The 19,799-nt window shown below is 48.8% G+C and overlaps 1 protein-coding gene across 3 annotated transcripts in view; it reads left to right on the forward strand.

Annotated features, from left to right (window-relative positions):
- The window catches only part of INPP5B (inositol polyphosphate-5-phosphatase B), a 738,051-nt gene that overhangs the window by 516,560 nt on the left and 201,692 nt on the right, over nt 1–19,799 (forward strand). For all 3 annotated transcript variants that reach the window (XM_069223977.1, XM_069223978.1, XM_069223979.1), the window contains one exon: nt 15,512–15,677. In XM_069223977.1, coding sequence (XP_069080078.1) covers nt 15,512–15,677 — 166 coding nt within the window. The remainder of the gene's footprint in view (nt 1–15,511; nt 15,678–19,799) is intronic.

Below are 19,799 nucleotides of genomic sequence, written 5' to 3' on the forward strand. Positions count from 1 at the left end.
GTGCACCTAAGTTCCCCAAAGAGCACAGAAGTTGTGATAGGGGAATTCTGCAAGGGAAGACCAACACCAGCAATGCAACAACAATGGATTTCCTGACGAGAGTACCTGTGGAACAAGGGGACCAAGTCCAAAAGTCACGATCAAGTCGGAAGTGGGCAGATGCCAAGGAAATGCCAGCTGTGGGTGCAAAGAAGCTGCCACCTGATGGTAGAAGCTGTGGATTCTGCAAGAACGACAAGGGCTAGAAACTTCCCCTTTGGAGGATGGATGTCCCACGTCGTGAAGAGTTGTGCAGAGGTGTTTCCGTGCAGAAAGACCGCAAACAAGCCTTGCTAGCTGCAAGGGTCGCGGTTAGGGTTTTTGGATGCTGCTGTGGCCCAGGAGGGACCAGGATGTCGCCAATTGCGTGAGGGGAAAGAGGGGGCGCCCAGCAAGATAAGGAGCCCTCTCAGAAGCAAGCAGCACCCGCAGAAGTGCCGGAACAGGCACTACGAAGTGGAGTGAACCGGAGCTCACCCAAGTCACAAAAGAGGGTCCCACAACGCCGGAGGACAACTCAGGAGGTCGTGCACTGCAGGTTAGAGTGCCGGGGACCCAGGCTTGGCTGTGCACAAAGGAAATCCTGGAACAGTGCACAGGAGCCGGAGTAGCTGCAAAACATGCGGTTCCCAGCAATGCAGTCTAGCGTGGGGAGGCAAGGACTTACCTCCACCAAACTTGGACTGAAGAGTCACTGGACTGTGGGAGTCACTTGGACAGAGTTGCTGAGTTCAAGGGACCTCGCTCGTCGTGCTGAGAGGAGACCCAGAGGACCGGTGATGCAGTTCTTTGGTGCCTGCGGTTGCAGGGGGAAGATTCCGTCGACCCACGGGAGATTTCTTCGGAGCTTCTAGTGCAGAGAGGAGGCAGACTACCCCCACAGCATGCACCACCAGGAAAACAGTCGAGAAGGCGGCAGGATCAGCGTTACAAGGTCGCAGTAGTCGTCTTTGCTACTTTGTTGCAGTTTTGCAGGCTTCCAGCGCGGTCAGCAGTCGATTCCTTGGCAGAAGGTGAAGAGAGAGTTGTAGAGGAACTCTGATGAGCTCTTGCATTCGTTATCTAAGGAATTCCCCAAAGCAGAGACTCTAAATAGCCAGAAAAGGAGGTTTGGCTACTTAGGAGAGAGGATAGGCTAGCAACACCTGAAGGAGCCTATCAGAAGGAGTCTCTGACGTCACCTGCTGGCACTGGCCACTCAGAGCAGTCCAGTGTGCCAGCATTCCAAGATGGCAGAGGTCTGGAGCACACTGGAGGAGCTCTGGGCACCTCCCAGGGGAGGTGCAGGTCATGGGAGTAGTCACTCCCCTTTCCTTTGTCCAGTTTCACGCCAGAGCAGGGCTGAGGGATCCTTGAACCGGTGCAGACTGGCTTATGCAGAGATGGGCACCATCTGTGCCCATCAAAGCATTTCCAGAGGCTGGGGGAGGCTACTCCTCCCCAGCCCTGACACCTTTTTCCAAAGGGAGAGGGTGTAACACCCTCTCTCTGAGGAAGTCCTTTGTTCTGCCTTCCTGGGCCAAGCCTGGCTGGACCCCAGGAGGCAGAAACCTGTCTGAGGGGTTGGCAGCAGCAGCAGCTGCAGTGAAACCCCGGGAAAGGTAGTTTGGCAGTACCCAGGTCTGAGCTAGAGACTCGGGGGATCATGGAATTGTCTCCCCAATGCCAGAATGGCATTGGGGTGACAATTCCATGATCCTAGACATGTTACATGGCCATGTTCGGAGTTACCATTGTGACGCTACACATATGTCGTGACATACGTATAGTGCACGCGTGTAATGGTGTCCCCGCACTCACAAAGTCCGGGGAATTTGCCCTGAACAATGTGGGAGCACCCTGGCTAGTGCCAGGCTGCCCACACACTAAGTAACTTAGCACCCAACCTTTACCAGGTAAAGGTTAGACATATAGGTGACTTATAAGTTACTTAAGTGCAGTGGTAAATGGCTGTGAAATAACGTGGACGTTATTTCACTCAGGCTGCACTGGCAGGCCTGTGTAAGAATTGTCAGATCTCCCTATGGGTGGCACAAGAAATGCTGCAGCCCATAGGGGTCTCCTGGAACCCCAATACCCTGGGTACCTCAGTACCATATACTAGGGAATTATAAGGGTGTTCCAGTATGCCAATGTAAATTGGTGAAATTGGTCACTAGCCTGTTAGTGACAATTTGGAAAGAAATGAGAGAGCATAACCACTGAGGTTTTGGATAGCAGAGCCTCAGTGAGACAGTTAGTCATAACACAGGCAACGCATACAGGGCACACTTATGAGCACTGGGGCCCTGGCTGGCAGGGTCCCAGTGACACATACACTAAAACAACATATATACAGTGAAATATGGGGGTAACATGCCAGGCAAGATGGTACTTTCCTACACTCTTCCACTCCAGTGAACTACCTTGTGGCCACCAACCTCCTCCCTCTTCCACCCCACGTGTTGTTCAAAAATGTCATTCTAGCCTGTGGGCACCGCTCAGCATTCATTCCCTCTTCCCAATGATTCTGCTCTCCTTCTGACAGCTCTATCATTGGCACCCAGTTTGCTCCTGATTACCTCAATCAGCTTCAGTAGAGCAAACCATTATTTTCCAGTTATGATTAAGGTAAACAAAACTACAACTCCCAGAGTGCACTGGGTAGTTGAACGAAAGCCCAGCAGTGGCATTCCTAGTCAGCTGTGACACTGAGCTATGCTGCTGTCTAACACTGGAATTGCTGGTCTCCAGAGACCTGGAACTATGCTACAACTTCCTGCCCCTCCCCTTCTTTGGAATGTCAGCAGCCAAATAGCTACCCTATTTGTAATGGTACAACTTAAGGGTTCTACGAAGAGCCTTTAGCAACACAAAAGGATGATGGACGGAGTGCTGAAAACTTTTCAAACACTCACCCGAGTCACAGTTATAGCTTTAATCCATCGTCCTTTTGCTCACCATGGCATCCCTGTTTGGACCCAGCCATATGCAAATCAGTCTTGACCCTGTTCCCTATGGGAACAGTCCAGCCCGAACTGCCAGATGAATTTAGAGCCGGCGCTGCTGTCTGACTCTGCACCGCTGTCTGCACTGGAGCCATGGTCCCCGCTAAGTGCAACAATCTATGACGCAGGCTCGATGCTGCTGCAGCTCCTCCGAAGTCCCTCCACAGTGTGAGTCCAGACTGCTGTGTCACTGACTTCCGTGATACCTGACCTAGACCCCGCTGCAGCACCTCTGGCCCCATGGTGTGATCGCGACAGCGCAAAGTTGACACCTCTCATCTTGACCTGCTGGATTCATTGAACCCCACCTTGTCGTAAGGAACTGATACCTCACCACTTAGGCTTCATCACCTCCCCTGCACCCGTAAGGAACCAACGCTTGACCCCCATCCCTCCAAACCCCCTCCTAGCAGTAAGAAACTGATATCTCACCTCCCAGGTAGCAGTAAGGAACCAACTCTGCATCTGCTACAGAGACACCTCTCCTCCCCGACTCTGTGCAACATCTTTGTTTCCTCGTTTTCCAAGGTACTGTACCTGGGGTCCGTGCAACTCCTTGACTGGCCCGCACTCCATCGCGAGTGGCATCAGACTTTTGGGAATGACTGTCACGATGTTGTGATAGCCTCAGTTGGAGCTATTGTGGTTATAAGTGCTTTACTAAGATTTAGGCCCTCATTACAACCGTGGTGGTAAATGCCGCCTACCACCGCGCTGATGGCCGCTAACATACCATGACGCTACGGTTATTATTACCCACACAGAGATATCTGCCACTATACAGACACCCACACCAGTCCGCCAGCCAAAAGGTCAGTGATAAACTGGCGATAGCAAAACCCACACCGTTACGCCAACAGGAATATGCCCACAGTATCACGACCCACGAATCACCGTAGCGGTCTTTCAATCTCGGTAAACCATTGGCTGTACACATTGCCGCGCTCAAAATACACACACATTTACAAAACACCACCACATTGGACAATTCAAACCACACACACCTGACAAACATACACACACCACACCCACACACTCACACCACTATAAAACACACACCCACATTACCCACAACCCTTTCAACGAAACAAAAGTTTGCCAACAGAGAGAGACACAAGCCAGGAGCACCCACTCAATCTGAGCCACAGAACACCATCACCCATATACCATCCACGCACCTCACACCACACACACCTTAACACATCACCTCACACATCCTCACACATATCACTCACACCACATCCATGGCACCCCAAAGACACCCCAGGTTTTCAGAGGCGGAGCTAAGGGTCATGGTGGAGGAAATCATCTGGGTAGAGCCACAGCTATTCGGATCACAGGTGCAGCAGACGTCCATTGCTAGGAAGATGGAGCTATGGCGGAGGATCGTGGACAGGGTCAACACCGTGGGGCAGCACCCCAGAACTAGGGTTGACATCAGGAAGAGGTGGAACAACCTACGGGGGAAGATGCGTTCCGTGGTTGCAAGACACCAGGTAGCCGTACAGAGGACTGGCGGTGGACCCCACCTCCTCCCCCACAACTAACAACATGGGAGGAGTAAGTCTTGGCAATAATGCATCCTGAGGGCCTCGCAGGAGGACTGGACTCTGGTAAGTCACATATTTACTACTTTACCCCCCCACCCTACCTGCATGCCATCACAAACTCCTACCCCTTCCCTCACCCCCATCACTGCACCACCTCCCACATACCCCACCATCACAACCCACCCATCCCAATACCAAGCCCTGCATGTAACACTAATGCATGGATCCCCATCACAGACCTGCATGGACACCCATCACCACAGCATGCACAGGAGAGAGACTCACACAGCCCACAAAATCACCACGAACACAAGGCAAAGCTGACAGGGAAATCACAATCATACAGGGAAACACACCCATGCACAAGATGGCACATGCAGATACACTAACACTGCATTTGCATCCCCACAGGTCCCATACACAACGTCACTGGAGAGGAGGTGGCAGCTATATCCAGCCCCCCCTCCTGAAGAGGCCCAGTGTGACGACAGCAGCTCTCCATGATGACCAACCTGGCCCATCAGGGACCTCAGGACAGTCGGTTACCCTGCCACAGTCCCATACCACCAAAGCCCCCCCCCCCCACCTCAGGAAACACCAGCACAGAACCCACCCAGCAGGCAAATGCCACTGTCCCCAGGACACATCAATCAGCAGTGTGTCTACCACTACAGGGACCTCAGGCAACCCCACAAACACAGGACGATCAGGGACCTGGGGTCAGTGGCAGTGGGCACACGGTTCAGGGGGCAGAGGCACAGGACAACAGAGAAGCTGGGAGGACTGACAGAGGGAGGACTGACAGAGGGAACCCACTCTCCAGGAGGCACTCAACAACATCCTGGGAGCATACCACCATTCCCAAGAGACGATGAGCCAGATACTGGCCAAGTTGCAGGAGACCCAGTGGCTGCAGGAGGGACAGTACCTGGGAATCAGGGAGGACCTCAAACACATCTACACCATCCTGGTCACCATTGCAGGGGTGCTGGCTGACATGGCTAACACCATGAGGGAGGCAGTGGCACACCAACGGGCCCCTGACACTAGCCACCCCGATGAACAGCCTTCCACCTCTGCCGGCGCTAGTGGACAGGAGGACCCACAAACGGTCCCTGCAATCCAGGCAAAAGCCAGAGAACATTGCCAAGACCCCTGCCAGGAAATAAGACCCTCCTGATTGTCACCCTTCTGTCCCACTCTGTCACCCTGTCCACCTTGAACTGCCATTGCTTCCCTTCCTATGCCCCCTTGGACAATGCACCTGTGATACCAAGAGACTGAACTCTACCCTGGACTTTCCTCCACCATCAGCCCACCCCATTGCACATCCCCCTCTGCTTATGGGCACGTAAATAAACACCCTTGGAACAAATACTAATCTGGAGTCTGTCAGATGATTAAAACATGTATTAGTTCAACAATACCAAAGCTTTGCAAGTCAAATGTACATTTAAAATACTTTGGAATTACCTTTGGTGGGCAGCAGTACACATAGGAGGAGCCAGAGTGGGGCACAGAGATCTGAAAATAGAGATGCCAAAGGGTACAGTCAGTGGCCATAGACATAGGGGAACAGGCTGCCATGGACAATGTCCAACAGAAAACTGAAAAGTTAAGTGAAGTTACAGTCACTTACCTGTGTGTCACTGGACGTACTGCTGAATTATATTGCTTCTGTTGTCAACATCTAATTCCTCTGCCTCCTCTTCCTCACTGTCCACAGGCTCCACTGCTGCCACAAAACCATCTCCAGGCACATCCTCATGCAGAAAAGGCACCTGGCGTCTCAAGGCCAGGTTGTGCAACATGCAACGATGATCTGGCACACCTTCTTGGGTGAGTAGTACTGGGACCCACCTGTCAGATGGAGGCACCGGAACCTGGCCTTCAGGAGGCCAAAGGTCCTTTCAATAATCCTCCTTGTACGCCCGTGTGCCTCATTGTAACGTTTCTCTGCCCTTGTCCTGGCATTCCTCACTGGGGTCAGTAGCTATGAGCGGTTGAAGTAATCAGAGTCACCTGCAAATATCGAGGGACAACTGTTAGACACACACTAACCCTTAGGGACAACCCCATACCCAGACACCTACTTGTACTGTGTGGGGACCTTGGGCTCACCTATTAGCCACACCCGGTGCCTCTGGAGTTGGCCCATCACATATGGGATGCTGCTATTCCTCAAGATAAAGGAGTCATGATATTTGGCATTCACATGGGAGATGTACTGGTCTGCCAAACACACCATCTGCACATTCATAGAGCGATAGCTTTTTCTATTCCTGAAGACTTGTTCATTTCTCTGGGGGGACAAATGCAACATGTGTACCATCGATGGCACCAATGATGTTAGGGATATGTCCCAGGGCATAAAAGTCAGCTTTCACTGTGGCCAAATCCTTCACCTGGGGGAATACTATGTAGCTGCTCATGTGTTTCAGCAGGGCTGACAACACTCTGGTCAACACGTTGGAGAACATTGGCTGAGACATCCCTGATGCCATGGCCACTGTTGTTTGGAAGGAACCATTTGCCAGGAAATGGAGCACTGACAGGACCTGCACTAGAGGGGGGATAACTGTGGGCTGGCGGATAGCTGACATCAGGTCTGGCTCCAATTGGGCACACAGTTCTAGGATTGTGACACGATCAAGTCTGTAGGTTATGATAATGTGTCTGTCCTCCATTGTCGCAAGGTCCACCAAGGGTCTGTACACTGGAGGATGCCGCCATCTCATATTCAGCCTCAGAGGTTGAAGCCTACGTAAGAAAACAGTGAGCAGAGGGTCATATTCACACATCTATTGCACTAATGATGATTTGTTTACTTTACAGAACCAAGATGTGAATCCGACAATCAGTTGCTGTGCCAGTGTCTGCTGTGACAGTTAGGTACCATGCCCTTTTCCCCCCTGAAATGGCGGATGCCTGACCTGTGAGGAGGGACAACTGGAAACGAGGTAATTCCGCTGGCGTGGTGCGCCGTCGCGGTAGGCAGTCGAAGACCACCACGCAACTTCGCATTGGTTATCATTGGGCCCTGTGGGTTCCAGGAGGCAATGACGATGTACGCCGGCAGTGACGGTACGCACCGCCGCGGACGTGATCACCATTTTCTACCTGTTCACTCACTTGCTACCTGACCTTCAACAGGAGAGGACCTACACCTCAAGTGCTGCTGTGACCTGCGTCTGGAAGTGACAATGGCTCATGTGTCTGGGGAAAGAGCCCCTGCCTTCACTGCAGAGGAGTTGGAGAAACTGGTGGATGGGGTCCTACCCCAGTACACGGTACTCTACGGTCCTCCAGACAAACAGGTGAGTACACTGTGAGCATGATGCGTGGGCCATGAATGTATGGATTGCTGTGTGTGTAAGCCACATGTAGGGGGGGCAGAGGCATCCTGGCAAGAGTGCTGCATATAAGTTGGTCAATATATGTGCGTCAGGGGATGGGAGGGATATAGTGGGCCATGAGTGTGACGGTCCGGACAGTTGACAAATTCACTTTTCTGTTGTCTTTTCCATGCAGGTCAGCGCCCACCAGAAAAAGGGTATTTGGTGTGCCATCCCCAAGGAGGTGCGGACCCTGGGGGTCTTTGACAGGCAGAGCACCCACTGCCGCAAAAGGTGGGAGGACCTGCAACGCTGGGCAAAGAAGACAGCGGAGGCCCAGCTGGGGCTGGCCTCCCAACGAGGAAGGGGTGCCCATCGCACCATGACTCCCCTGATGTTCTGCATCCTGGCGGTGGCCTATCCGGAGTTGGATGGGCACTTGAAGGCATCACAGCAGCCACAAGGGGTGAGTACAGATTCTGAATCCTGACTTTGCGCACGTTAAGAGTTACCTGGGTGGGGGATGTGGGCTATGGGTGCCCCTAGGCCAGGGCAAAGATGACAAGGTAGGTCCCTTGTTGGCAGACTCTGAAGCACTCCAATCCCCAATAGTGTTAGTGGGCATCTACTACTGGGCAGGGTCCTGTGTGTTTCAGGTGTGCAGCTAATGGCGGTAGGCATTGTACCCGATGGGCTGGTGACTGTCTTAGTAACTGGTAGTGCATGGCCTAGTGCATAGGGCTGCTCTCTGTGTGTTGTGTACGCCAACGGTAGTGTTGTTGCTGGCATTGACCAAGTGTATCCTCTGTCTCTCCCCCCCCTTTTTGTTTTGTCACCCTGTCCTTGTGTGCATTATCATCATCTGGCAGAGGAGCAGAGGCACCGGCCACAGAGGGAGCTGCATCCCACATGGGCCTGGAGGCTGAATCCACCGAGGGTGAGGGCACCAGTGGGACGGAGGGTGAAGGGAGCACCACAACGGGGACAGGAGGGGAGACCACAGACAGCGACTCCTCCTCTGATGGAAGCTCCCTGGCAGTGGCGGACACCTCTGTGCCCACCCCAACAACAGGTACATCTGCCACCCCCCCTACCAGCACCGCCCTCCCAGCAGCCCCTCAGCGTGTTTCCTGTGCCCGCTCACCCAAGACGGTGGGCATCTCCTTCTCCTCAGGCCCTGCCCCAGTGAGCCCTGCTGCCCTCAGTGAGGAGGCTATTGACCTCCTGAGATCCCTCACTGTTGGGCAGTCAATCTTTCTGAATGCCATCCAGGGTGTAGAGAGGCATTTGCAACAAACAAATGCATACCTGTAGGGCATTCCCTCTGGCGTGGCGGCCCAACAGAGAGCATTTCAGGCTCTGGCCTTAACATTGATGGCAGCCCTTGTACCTGTCTCTAGCCTCCATCCTCCATCTTCCTCTAACAAGTCCCAATCCCCTCAGCCCCAGCCTATCCCAAGCAGACCTTCAGACCAGCATTCACCCAAATCAACACACAGAAGTGGTTCAGGCAAACACAAGCACCACACTTCATCTCACAGGCACTCACACAAGCACCATCCCCATGAAGACACACCAACATCCACTGCCTCCACTGTGTCCCCCTCCTCCTCCTCGTCCATCTCCCTCCCAGTAGCGTCTCCACTCACACCTGCATGCACTACATCCTTATCCACTACCTCCACCAGCAGCACACCCCTCACGAGCAGTCACCACCCCCACACACATGCACACCTCCCCTGTTTCCTCTCCCACTGTGTCTGTGACCCCTCCTCCCAAAGAACACAAACGCAAGCACCCATCCACCCAACAGGCATCCATCTCACAACAGCATCCAGCCCATGCACCTTCACCCAAACTCAACACGGACACCTCCTACAACCATTCCCTCTTCCTCCACTCCCACACCTTCTCCCTCTTCCCACCCCAGTGTCTCTGAGAAGCTTTTCCTGGCAAACATTGACCTCTTCCCTACCCCTACCCCCAGCCTCCTCCTTCCCCTCGGCCAGAGTGTCCAGAACCCAGGCCAGCACCTCAGCCACCAAGTTGACATCCGCTGTGGTACCTGCAACTCACAGAGGCTCAAAGGGGGCACCCGTCATCCCAGCCAGTGTGCCACCAACCCCTGCAAAGGACAAAACCATTCCGCCACCTGCCAAGGTGAAGAATGGGACAGCACGCAGCAAGGGCAAGGAGCACAAACCACCCAGCAAGGCCTCCTCCAAAACTCCAGCTGCCAGAGCCAAGGTCACCACACCATCTGCCAAGGTGAGGAAGGGGCAGAAAACACCTGGCAAGGCACTTCAGCTGCCTGAGGCTGCAGGTGAAGGCCTTGGTGGCCACCAGCACAACCGCCAGCCCCGCCACTTGCACCACGGCCAGCACCGCCAGCAGCCCCGCCGCAAGCACTGCCACCTGCACCGCCGCTAGCACCACGACTGTCAGCAGCAGCAGCCCCAGTGGGCAGCCGTCCGAAGCTTCAGGAGAAGGGCTGGAGCCTCCCTCCACCACTGGCAGCACCGCCACCTGCACCGCGGCCAGCATCGCCAGAAGCCGCGTCGCAAGCACCGCCACATGCACTGCTGACACTATTAGCAGCAGCAGCCCCAGTGGGCTTGGCAGGATGAAGCACATTGGGCACAAGGCCCCCTCCAGGACTAGTGGAGATATGCATCCACTCACCCCCTCTTTGGCAGGATGAATCACCCTGGGCACAAGGCCCCCTCCAGAACCAGTGGAGAAAGGCATCCACTCACCCCCTCCTTGGCAGGATGAAGCACACTGGGCACAAGTCCCCCTTCAGAACCAGTGGAAAAGCCATCCACTTGAGAGACTGTGGCCTTGCACTCCCAAACACATCGCTGTGGGCATGGAACCCCCTCCAGGTGCAGTGGCGTTCTTCCATCTTCCTGCTGAGCCCCCCCCCCCTTCCCTGTCCCCTGAGGTGCCTGTGTGTTTTCGACCTGATGCCCTTGCAGTGTTCTCTCCGTATTGAGGCAGGAGTCAAGTGTGGGCTTGGCCCATGATTTTTGGCCCAGTGGCCCACTGACATTTTGAATGGACAATGTACGGCCTTCTGTACATATTGTATATTTTTGTAAATACTATTTTTCTATTCATTACGTTTATCTGCCCATTTCTAATATATCACTGTTTTAACTCCATTCCTTTTGTCCTTGCATTCTTCCAGGGGGTTACGGGGTGTAAATGTAATGTTGATGCATGTGTTTGTGTGTATGGTGTTGTGGGTGAGGGTGGGGCTGGGGGTGTTGCATGTGTGTGTGTCACTCTCTTTTTCCTCCCCCCTCCCCTGTGTACTAGGTGCAGTACTCACTGTGGTCGTCACCGCCGCCTTTTGTATTACTTGTAGATGAGGAGGTAGACCAGCATGGGCAGGACCTGTAGCTTGGGCTCCATGGTGTCCTGGTTCTTCGTTGAGTGTCGAGAGGTGAGTGGTTTCCCTTCTGTGTTCTGTTTCCACCATGCTTTTGATGGCGTTGATACCGTCCCGGAAAAGCTGGCGGATGGGCGGGATGTAGTCCTATGGGCGGTACATTGCCTTCTGCCTGTCTGTTGGCAGTGACCTCCGCGGTGTTTGTTGCTACCGCCGTGGCAGTCGGAGTGTTAAAGTGGCTGTCTGTGTTGGCAGTTTCTGCCGTGGTCGTGATCCCATTTTTTTTTTCCCGCCGGCCTGTTGGCGGTATTACCGCCGCTTTAACACCGACCGCCAGGGTTGCAATGAGGGCCTTAATCTTTAAGAATTCACATCTTTACTTGTGTATGTTGGATTTTTGGTCTGTATTACTCTGATAAATATTGACTATTTTGTGGTGTTTTCACTGTGTTTGTGTGTGTACAAATACATTACACATTGCCTCTGAGATAAGCCTGACTGCTTAAGCCAAGCTACTGACGGGGTGAGCAGGGGTTATCTTAGGTGTATGACCCCTCCTTACTCTGACAAGAGTGAGGGTCCCTACTTGGACAGGGTGCCAACCACTGCCAACTAAAGACCCATTTCTAATACTAGTGTTTTATATTTTGCTTTTCAGAATGAGCAAAAGGCCTGGACTTAAGAATGGCACAATTGCAACTGGGTAATGTCAAAAGCAGACTCATGCGACCACTAAATGTGTTTCAGTGGAACAAGACTCAATTATCAATCCATTATAGGGTTCTGTAGGCAGATGAATGAGCTCTGGCCTGAGTTAAAGAATACTGACTAAGATGCATACTGTAAATAGGTTCGGACTGAAACAGAAATTAAGCCATGCTGCCAGTAGAGAATTAAGAACGCAAAAAAGTGGCCTGTGATTGCAAATTGCTCCACTTTGAATTTCCAAAGACATGCTGTATACTTGGTTTGCAAGGTATAGAAGACTGCATGGATTCGAGCTTGCTGCAGGCAGTGTTTCAGTATCAAGGAAAACAACAGTAAAAAGCTGGCCCTGCAGACTATAAAACAGGCCATAAAAAACGGCCTACACTCTACCTTAAGAGACCGTCCCATTGGACATTGCTTGCTTGCCCTACAGACCCTTCCGGCCCTGACTATAGGATTAGTCATCTTGTGATAAGCAAAACCTTCACTTCACAAGACCTGCCCCAATTTGCTTATTTAGGTCACACTCCTTTATCCTCGATTAGCACGTTCTAAAAAATGTGTACAAGATTATTATACTAAATTCATAGCATCCTTTATCATGATCATACCTGCAATACCCATATAGAAAGCCTACGTGTTAGAATTTCGTCTTAATAACATTGTGTTCCACTATCGAACAAGGTGGCTTCTGTCACCAAATGGGGGCTTTTCTGTCTCACAGGCTTTAGATAGATAATCTGGTGCAAAGGAGTGTGTCGGATGATAAATGTAAAACAAATAAACTGGAGGGAAATAGCTTTCACACGCCGCCCAAATGCGCTCTTAGTGATAGCCTGTGATCGTCTGTGGCTGGCTTACAGTAATATTCAAAATAATTATCCAGCTGTGGCACAGTTGCCTGCCTGACACATTTTTAGAGTTGATTTTAATCCATTTAAGTTTTGCGGAATGTTGGTCTCTAAAAATATATTTTGAATTACAGCTTTAATGACAACCGAAATTAAGTATAGCAATGCAACCCCATTTCAAGTGATGTTTTTCTGACACCACTGTTAGCATGTATACGAAATGTGGCTGATTTCTGTGCCATGGTGAGACAGGAGGTCGGAAGCCTGATTATTTTTAGGTTGAGCATAGCAGAAATGTTGGTATGTATCTGGGCTTTTAACCACGGCCACCACACACCCTTCACTATCACTCGTTCATGGGCTTGCCTTTCAAAAATCCTTTGTTTTGGTTGGAAAATGCTTTACATGTTTCTCTCCTTGGGGTGACTTGGTTACCGTCTTGGCCATCGACCCTGTTACATGGATAGCTTTTCCGACGTGTTGTTATGTATCTGGGCTTTTAACCATGCCCACCACATGCCCATCACGATCACTATCACTCGTTCATGGGCTTGCCTTTCAAAAATCCTTTGTTTTGGTTGGAAAATGCTTTACATTTGTCCCTCCCTGTAGTGATTTGGTTACTGCCTTTGCCATTGACCCTATTACATGGATAATTGTACTTTTGCCAATAACTTTGACTTTGTGCGAACTTCTTTTTCCTTTTGTGTGTCTCCTTGGCGCTCATGGCGGCTGTGGCACTTTGAATCAGCTTGCTTATGTCAACTATTTTACTTTTTATTTTCAGCTTGTGTGGCAAGAATAGTCCAGTTAGAAATTTACAAAGCTAATAGGACTTTCTATTGTGTACATTTTACGAGTGAATGAGAAAAAGCAGGAACTGCTGCTGCCTTTCCCGGGGCGGGGGCAAGGGAGGTGCATTAAAGTTTGCGTTTCTGCTACCACTGTTGAACTTTTTCTTTGTGTATGTGGAACCTGCACTTCTGCATCTGATGTTGTACGTGTACTGTACAGCTGAGGAATGTTCGCACTCCTCCCTTCGCTGATTGTGTATGAAAATTTGTGTTGCATATGCATTTGCTGCCCTGTATTTGGAGGGCGGGGGTGTAGGAGCGATGCTTGCTCTGTTCCTATCTGAAGAGCGGCAGGAAAGACGAAAGTGGCAAGGGAGAAGTTTGTGTCTTTGTGTGCGTAACTGTATGTGGTCTGTGGGCTTATGAAGCTGAGGTGTTTACATTCTAAGCAGCTACTAGGCGTTATTAGCAGTTGTTTCCATTTATGTTCCATTTAGTTAGGACACATGCATGTGAGCTTTGCGTGAAAAGCAGCAGCCTTGCCTTTTGCATATAGCATTGTTTTCTCCTGCTTTTCTCATACTTGCATAAGGGATTTCACTAGAAGAATCTGTTGCCTTTTTCCTTTTTATTTATGAGACATAATTGTTCTCAACCAATCTTTCGGCTCCCTAGCCCCCATTTTACCCTTTAGACCCTTCTTAATAAGGCTGCTGTAAAAACAATATTTCCACTGTTAAAAGCAATGTTAATTTTCATTCTCTTAATAGAACCATGCTTGTCAATTGCATGATCTGATATACCGAACCTTAAAATGTTCAAAACAAAGAAGTGAGATGTGTTCCAAGAATTAAACAACCTTTCCATTAACCAGCCCCTCTATCTAGTCTTGTGAGTCTGCCAGGGATTGCTCAGGGTTCTGCAGGGACACCCTCCACTTCCAGTTACATGGATAATTGCATGTTTGTCAATATGTTTGACTGTGAGCAAACTTCGTTTTCCTTTTGTGTCTCTACTTTGCGCTCATGTTCTTGACGCCTGTGGCGCTTTGAATCGTCTTGCTTATTTCAACTGTGTTATTTTATTTTCAGTTCAAGTGGCAAGAAAGGTTCAGTTAGGAATTTACAATGCTAATAGCTCTAACTCTGGCAAACACAAGACCCATTGCATTGCAAATGCTTGCTTGTTTTTGTGACCTCAATTTCATTCCACCTCTCTAAGGTGTTGTCAGCAGTGTCCGGTGTCTGGAAAATGTGTTTTCCCTCTTCAGTCTGGGTATTTGTGTTTCTTGAGTGCATAAGTACTTCTTTGTGTTATTATGAATACATGAAACAGGCATCAAATGCATACCATACAGAATTATAGCTGATGTTTGTACATTGGACTGCGACTGTTCTGTACAGAACATTGTTCGATCTTAAAAGAGCTTCTCCAAACATTATCTGACAGATGTCAAAACTCACTTGTACACCATCAAACAAATGGACATTCTGGAATTGTGTGGTTGGGGGGGATTTTGCAAAGAGATTTTTATTTGTTTTGCTGGACACTTCCTTAACTCAAATGAAGTTACCTGATTGCCCCTTCATGTTGACTATGACCATGAGCACCAAACATTCTGTTTACTCCATCTAGGCTGTGTCTTGGGTGGGTTTGTGTTCTTTTTTTTTAAATAAATGTTTACTGTATAATGTGTCTCTCGCTTATGTAGAACTTTATTTTAACACTCATTCATAATTTATATAAATTACATGTATGACAGGAGAAGGACTGTATTGACTATGCGGAATCGCCTAGTCGTGACAGTAGATATTGGCTAACTCTTAATGGTGACCTTTGTGTTTCCTCCCCAGTTCCACTTCAGTAATGTGAAGTTCATGCAACTTCAGGTTCAGTCTTTCACAATCCACAATGATGGGCAGGTAGCATGCCAGTTTGAATTCATAAATAAGTTGGACGAGCCACGATACTGCAAGCCATGGCTAATTGCTAACCCCAGCAAAGGGTTTCTCATGCAAGGTAATCACGTTTCAGAAATGTGCAAACCAAGTGTTGTGTTTGTGTCTGATTTAAGAAAAGCCATTAATAAACATGTAATCACTGATGGGTTTATAAAATACAATATTTAAGTTTTACCATTATAGGTCATTGCTACTTTCTGAATCATTGAAATAATACACATGCCTATTACTTGCCTTTATTCTTGAATAAAAATGTCCTGGTTAACATGCAGGAACGTTTCAACTTTATTAAAGACTTTTTACTTTTCTTTCTACACTTTTTCTCCAGCAGCCAACAATATTAAGAGTAACATTACATTTCCCAAGAAATGTGAGAAAAGAATGTAGTTCATATTGTCCAATCACTTTCCCTTTTAAAATATGTAACCCCAAGTCTTCTGGCTCTCTCCCTCTTTCTTCCTGTAGCCTCAACCTCTTCTCACAAAATTCTTCAACTCAGACATGTTTCTGATCTGCACCACTGACACAAATAATTGTCATTAGATCGTACTCTAACCCCATATCCAATCAAATACAATGGCTCATACTAAAGCATTATGACATGTTACAAGACATCTACAATCTGCATTAAATTAGAAAAAGACCGTAACACCTTAACTAAGTCATTAAAACTCCCTTGGGTAGAGTTCTCCTATGAGATTATGTGTCACATCAGATTTCTTCCAGGTGGGATAATCCTCTCCTCCATAGTCTTTAATAGAATTGAAACTTTCCTTTACTTTAGCCACGATTTTTTTAAATTCTATGACAGGACCTGAGACGAGGGTTATGATAGTTTGAAGGTTGCTTATTACCAGTTAAGAAATAGTTTCCACCAGCTTAATCTGGAAATGTTTAAAAGTTGAATTGGATGACCAATCCTCTGCCTTCATAATGTCCTGCAAGCGAGCACCTAGAGGAAAATCCTTGCAAACTGTAGCGCCTCTAGCTGAATGCTCACGCTACCAATGCCTACTTTCTGCTTCGCTTATCTCACACATCGTACCCATCTTGCTCTTGTTGCTGAAGATGCTGTCTGAAAGCATTTCGTAAAGATTATCAGGAGTTGTCAAACTCCTAGAGGTCTCATCCTGTGTCATGGCTTTCCAAGCTTCAATACAATGTACCACACTCCGCTTCAGAGTATGTCTCTTAGCGGGTTTGGAGACTGAGAACATAATCCCATGTTGGCTATACATTGAGCCTCAACTATCCAAAGTTCGATACTAAGAAAAGTAGCATTGTTTGTTTCCCAGACAATTCTTTTCTGGTCAGATACACCTTGTAGTCCCATGAAAGGAGAACATTTAGGACTTTGTGTTCATTCTAAAGGCTAAAGTACCTAAGCTCTTGGAGTACAGAGAGCATCGAATCTCTTAGCAATTTACACACCATTGTATATTCCCCAAGCTGACAGACCATCCACCCGGGGTTGACCTGCTGAAGTGGGTTTATCGATCAGGAAGCTTGGTCATCATATGCTAATTCTGATTGGAAGTTCAGGACATGGACAAGATCTGACCTCTTGTGATTGAGACCTCATTACAAACACTAAATGGGTCCAACTCCCAGCAAAGGTCCATCAGAATAGGAAACCAAACTTGTTCTCTCTAGATCGCTGTGACAGACATCAGGTTTGCTTCTTGTCTCCTCAAGAAAATTCCAGGAATCTCTAGCTAGTTCTATGAATACCTTCATAAATCACTTATGTAGCACAGTGCCAAGATGTTGCCCATCATTAGCGGGACACAACAGTTTACTCTATTGTTCGTCCAACACTTCGCTGCATACCACCAGGTCAGGAGCTCCAGATGGTAGGTACATAAGGCAGACTCTTCTCACCACTCTCCGCCTGTAGGTAACTCTCTGCATCTGGTACCCCAGTCTGTCCTGCTGGCATCTGAATCTATCACAAGGTCCGGGGTTGATCCGAAGATCACTCTACTTCCATGATTTGAACCACTTATTGAAATTTTGAGGCCCTTGGTGGTGAAAATGACCTGTTTTGAATAAGTCAGCTTTCTTACTATGTGCTGTGCTTTTCTACGGTGAAACACTTAATAGTGGAGCCGTCCATGAAAATAGCCTTTAATGGAGGATGCTCTTAAGTCCTACCAGATGAGCCCGCTATCATAGCAATATCATGGACGTTGTGGGTGATTTTTTAATTTCTGCCCTGATAATTACCATTTTCTTGATCTGGAGTTTGAGAATCACTTACACCGCGTCTATGACGAAACCTAGAATGATTATCTTCTGATCCAGCATACACTCCAGTTTCTCCTTGTTGATTACGAATCCCAAGCTAAGTAGAGGTAGATCGCTGTCCGCGGATGACCTTTAAGATGCTGTGGGCATCAATCAATGATGATCTCATTGAGGTATACAATTGTCTCACCTCTCTTACATGGAGTAACTTCACAACCAGCCTCACAACCTGCATGAAGTACCAGAGGGCCGGTGAGAGGTCAAAATGTAGTGTCCGGAACTTGTACACCTGGGGCCAGATGTAGCAACCCTTTTGCGAGTCGCAAACGGCGAAAATCGCCGTTTGCGACTCGCAAACGTGGGTTTGCAATTCACAACTGCATATTGCGAGTCGTTACCGACTCGCAATATGCATTTGCGACTCGCAAATAGGAAGGGGTGTTCCCTTCCTATTTGCGAGTCGGAGTGGTATGCAACTCCATTTGCGACCGCGTACGCGGTCGCAAATGGAGTCGCAGTTACCATCCACTTGAAGTGGATGGTAACCCACTCGCAAACGGGAAGGAGTGCCCATGGGACCCCTTCCCCTTTGTGACTGGACCCCATATTATTTTTTCAGGGCAGGGAGTGGTCCAAAGGACCACTCCCTGCCCTGAAAAATCCGAAACTAAAGGTTTCGGATTTTTTTTAAATGCAGCTCGTTTTCCTGTGAGGAAAACGGGCTGCACTTCAAAAAAAAAGAAAAATGCTTTATTTAAAAGGCAGGTCGCTAACATGGAGGCCTGCTGACGTCAGCAGGCCTCCATGTTAGCGAGTGCCTATACTCGCAATGGGGCCGCAATTTGCGACCCACCTCATGAATATTCATGAGGTGGGTCATTGCGACCCCATTGCGAGTTGCAGTCGGTGTCTCAGACACCGTACTGCATAGCAATTTGCAACTTGCAAATTGCGAGTCGCAGGGACTCGCAATTTGCAAGTCGCAAATTGCTTTTTTTGTACATCTGGCCCCTGATGTCTACATCTGAATTGTAGAAACCTGTGCTGAGGAGGAAAAATAGGGATAGTCAGATAGGTATTCTTCAGATACAGACACACCAACCAGACCCTAGCCCTTGTGATATCCCTGAGCATATGCACATTCCTTTTATCTTGACAGGGCAGAAGACCAACCAGTCATTTAACTTCATGAAATTTATGACCAGCCAATGGCCCTTGTTTTTCTTCTCTACTTGGAAAATGTTGCTCATGAACCCTCTTGGATGTGCCACTGTACAGGGAGTGCAGAATTATTAGGCAAATGAGTATTTTGACCACATCATCCTCTTTATGCATGTTGTCTTACTCCAAGCTGTATAGGCTCGAAAGCCTACTACCAATTAAGCATATTAGGTGATGTGCATCTCTGTAATGAGAAGGGGTGTGGTCTAATGACATCAACACCCTATATCAGGTGTGCATAATTATTAGGCAACTTCCTTTCCTTTGGCAAAATGGGTCAAAAGAAGGACTTGACAGGCTCAGAAAAGTCAAAAATAGTGAGATATCTTGCAGAGGGATGCAGCACTCTTAAAATTGCAAAGCTTCTGAAGCGTGATCATCGAACAATCAAGCGTTTCATTCAAAATAGTCAACAGGGTCGCAAGAAGCGTGTGGAAAAACCAAGGCGCAAAATAACTGCCCATGAACTGAGAAAAGTCAAGCGTGCAGCTGCCACGATGCCACTTGCCACCAGTTTGGCCATATTTCAGAGCTGCAACATCACTGGAGTGCCCAAAAGCACAAGGTGTGCAATACTCAGAGACATGGCCAAGGTAAGAAAGGCTGAAAGACGACCACCACTGAACAAGACACACAAGCTGAAACGTCAAGACTGGGCCAAGAAATATCTCAAGACTGATTTTTCTAAGGTTTTATGGACTGATGAAATGAG

The sequence above is a fragment of the Pleurodeles waltl genome, chromosome 3_1 (genome assembly GCF_031143425.1).
Source record: "Pleurodeles waltl isolate 20211129_DDA chromosome 3_1, aPleWal1.hap1.20221129, whole genome shotgun sequence".
NCBI classification, from domain to species: Eukaryota; Metazoa; Chordata; class Amphibia; order Caudata; family Salamandridae; genus Pleurodeles; species Pleurodeles waltl.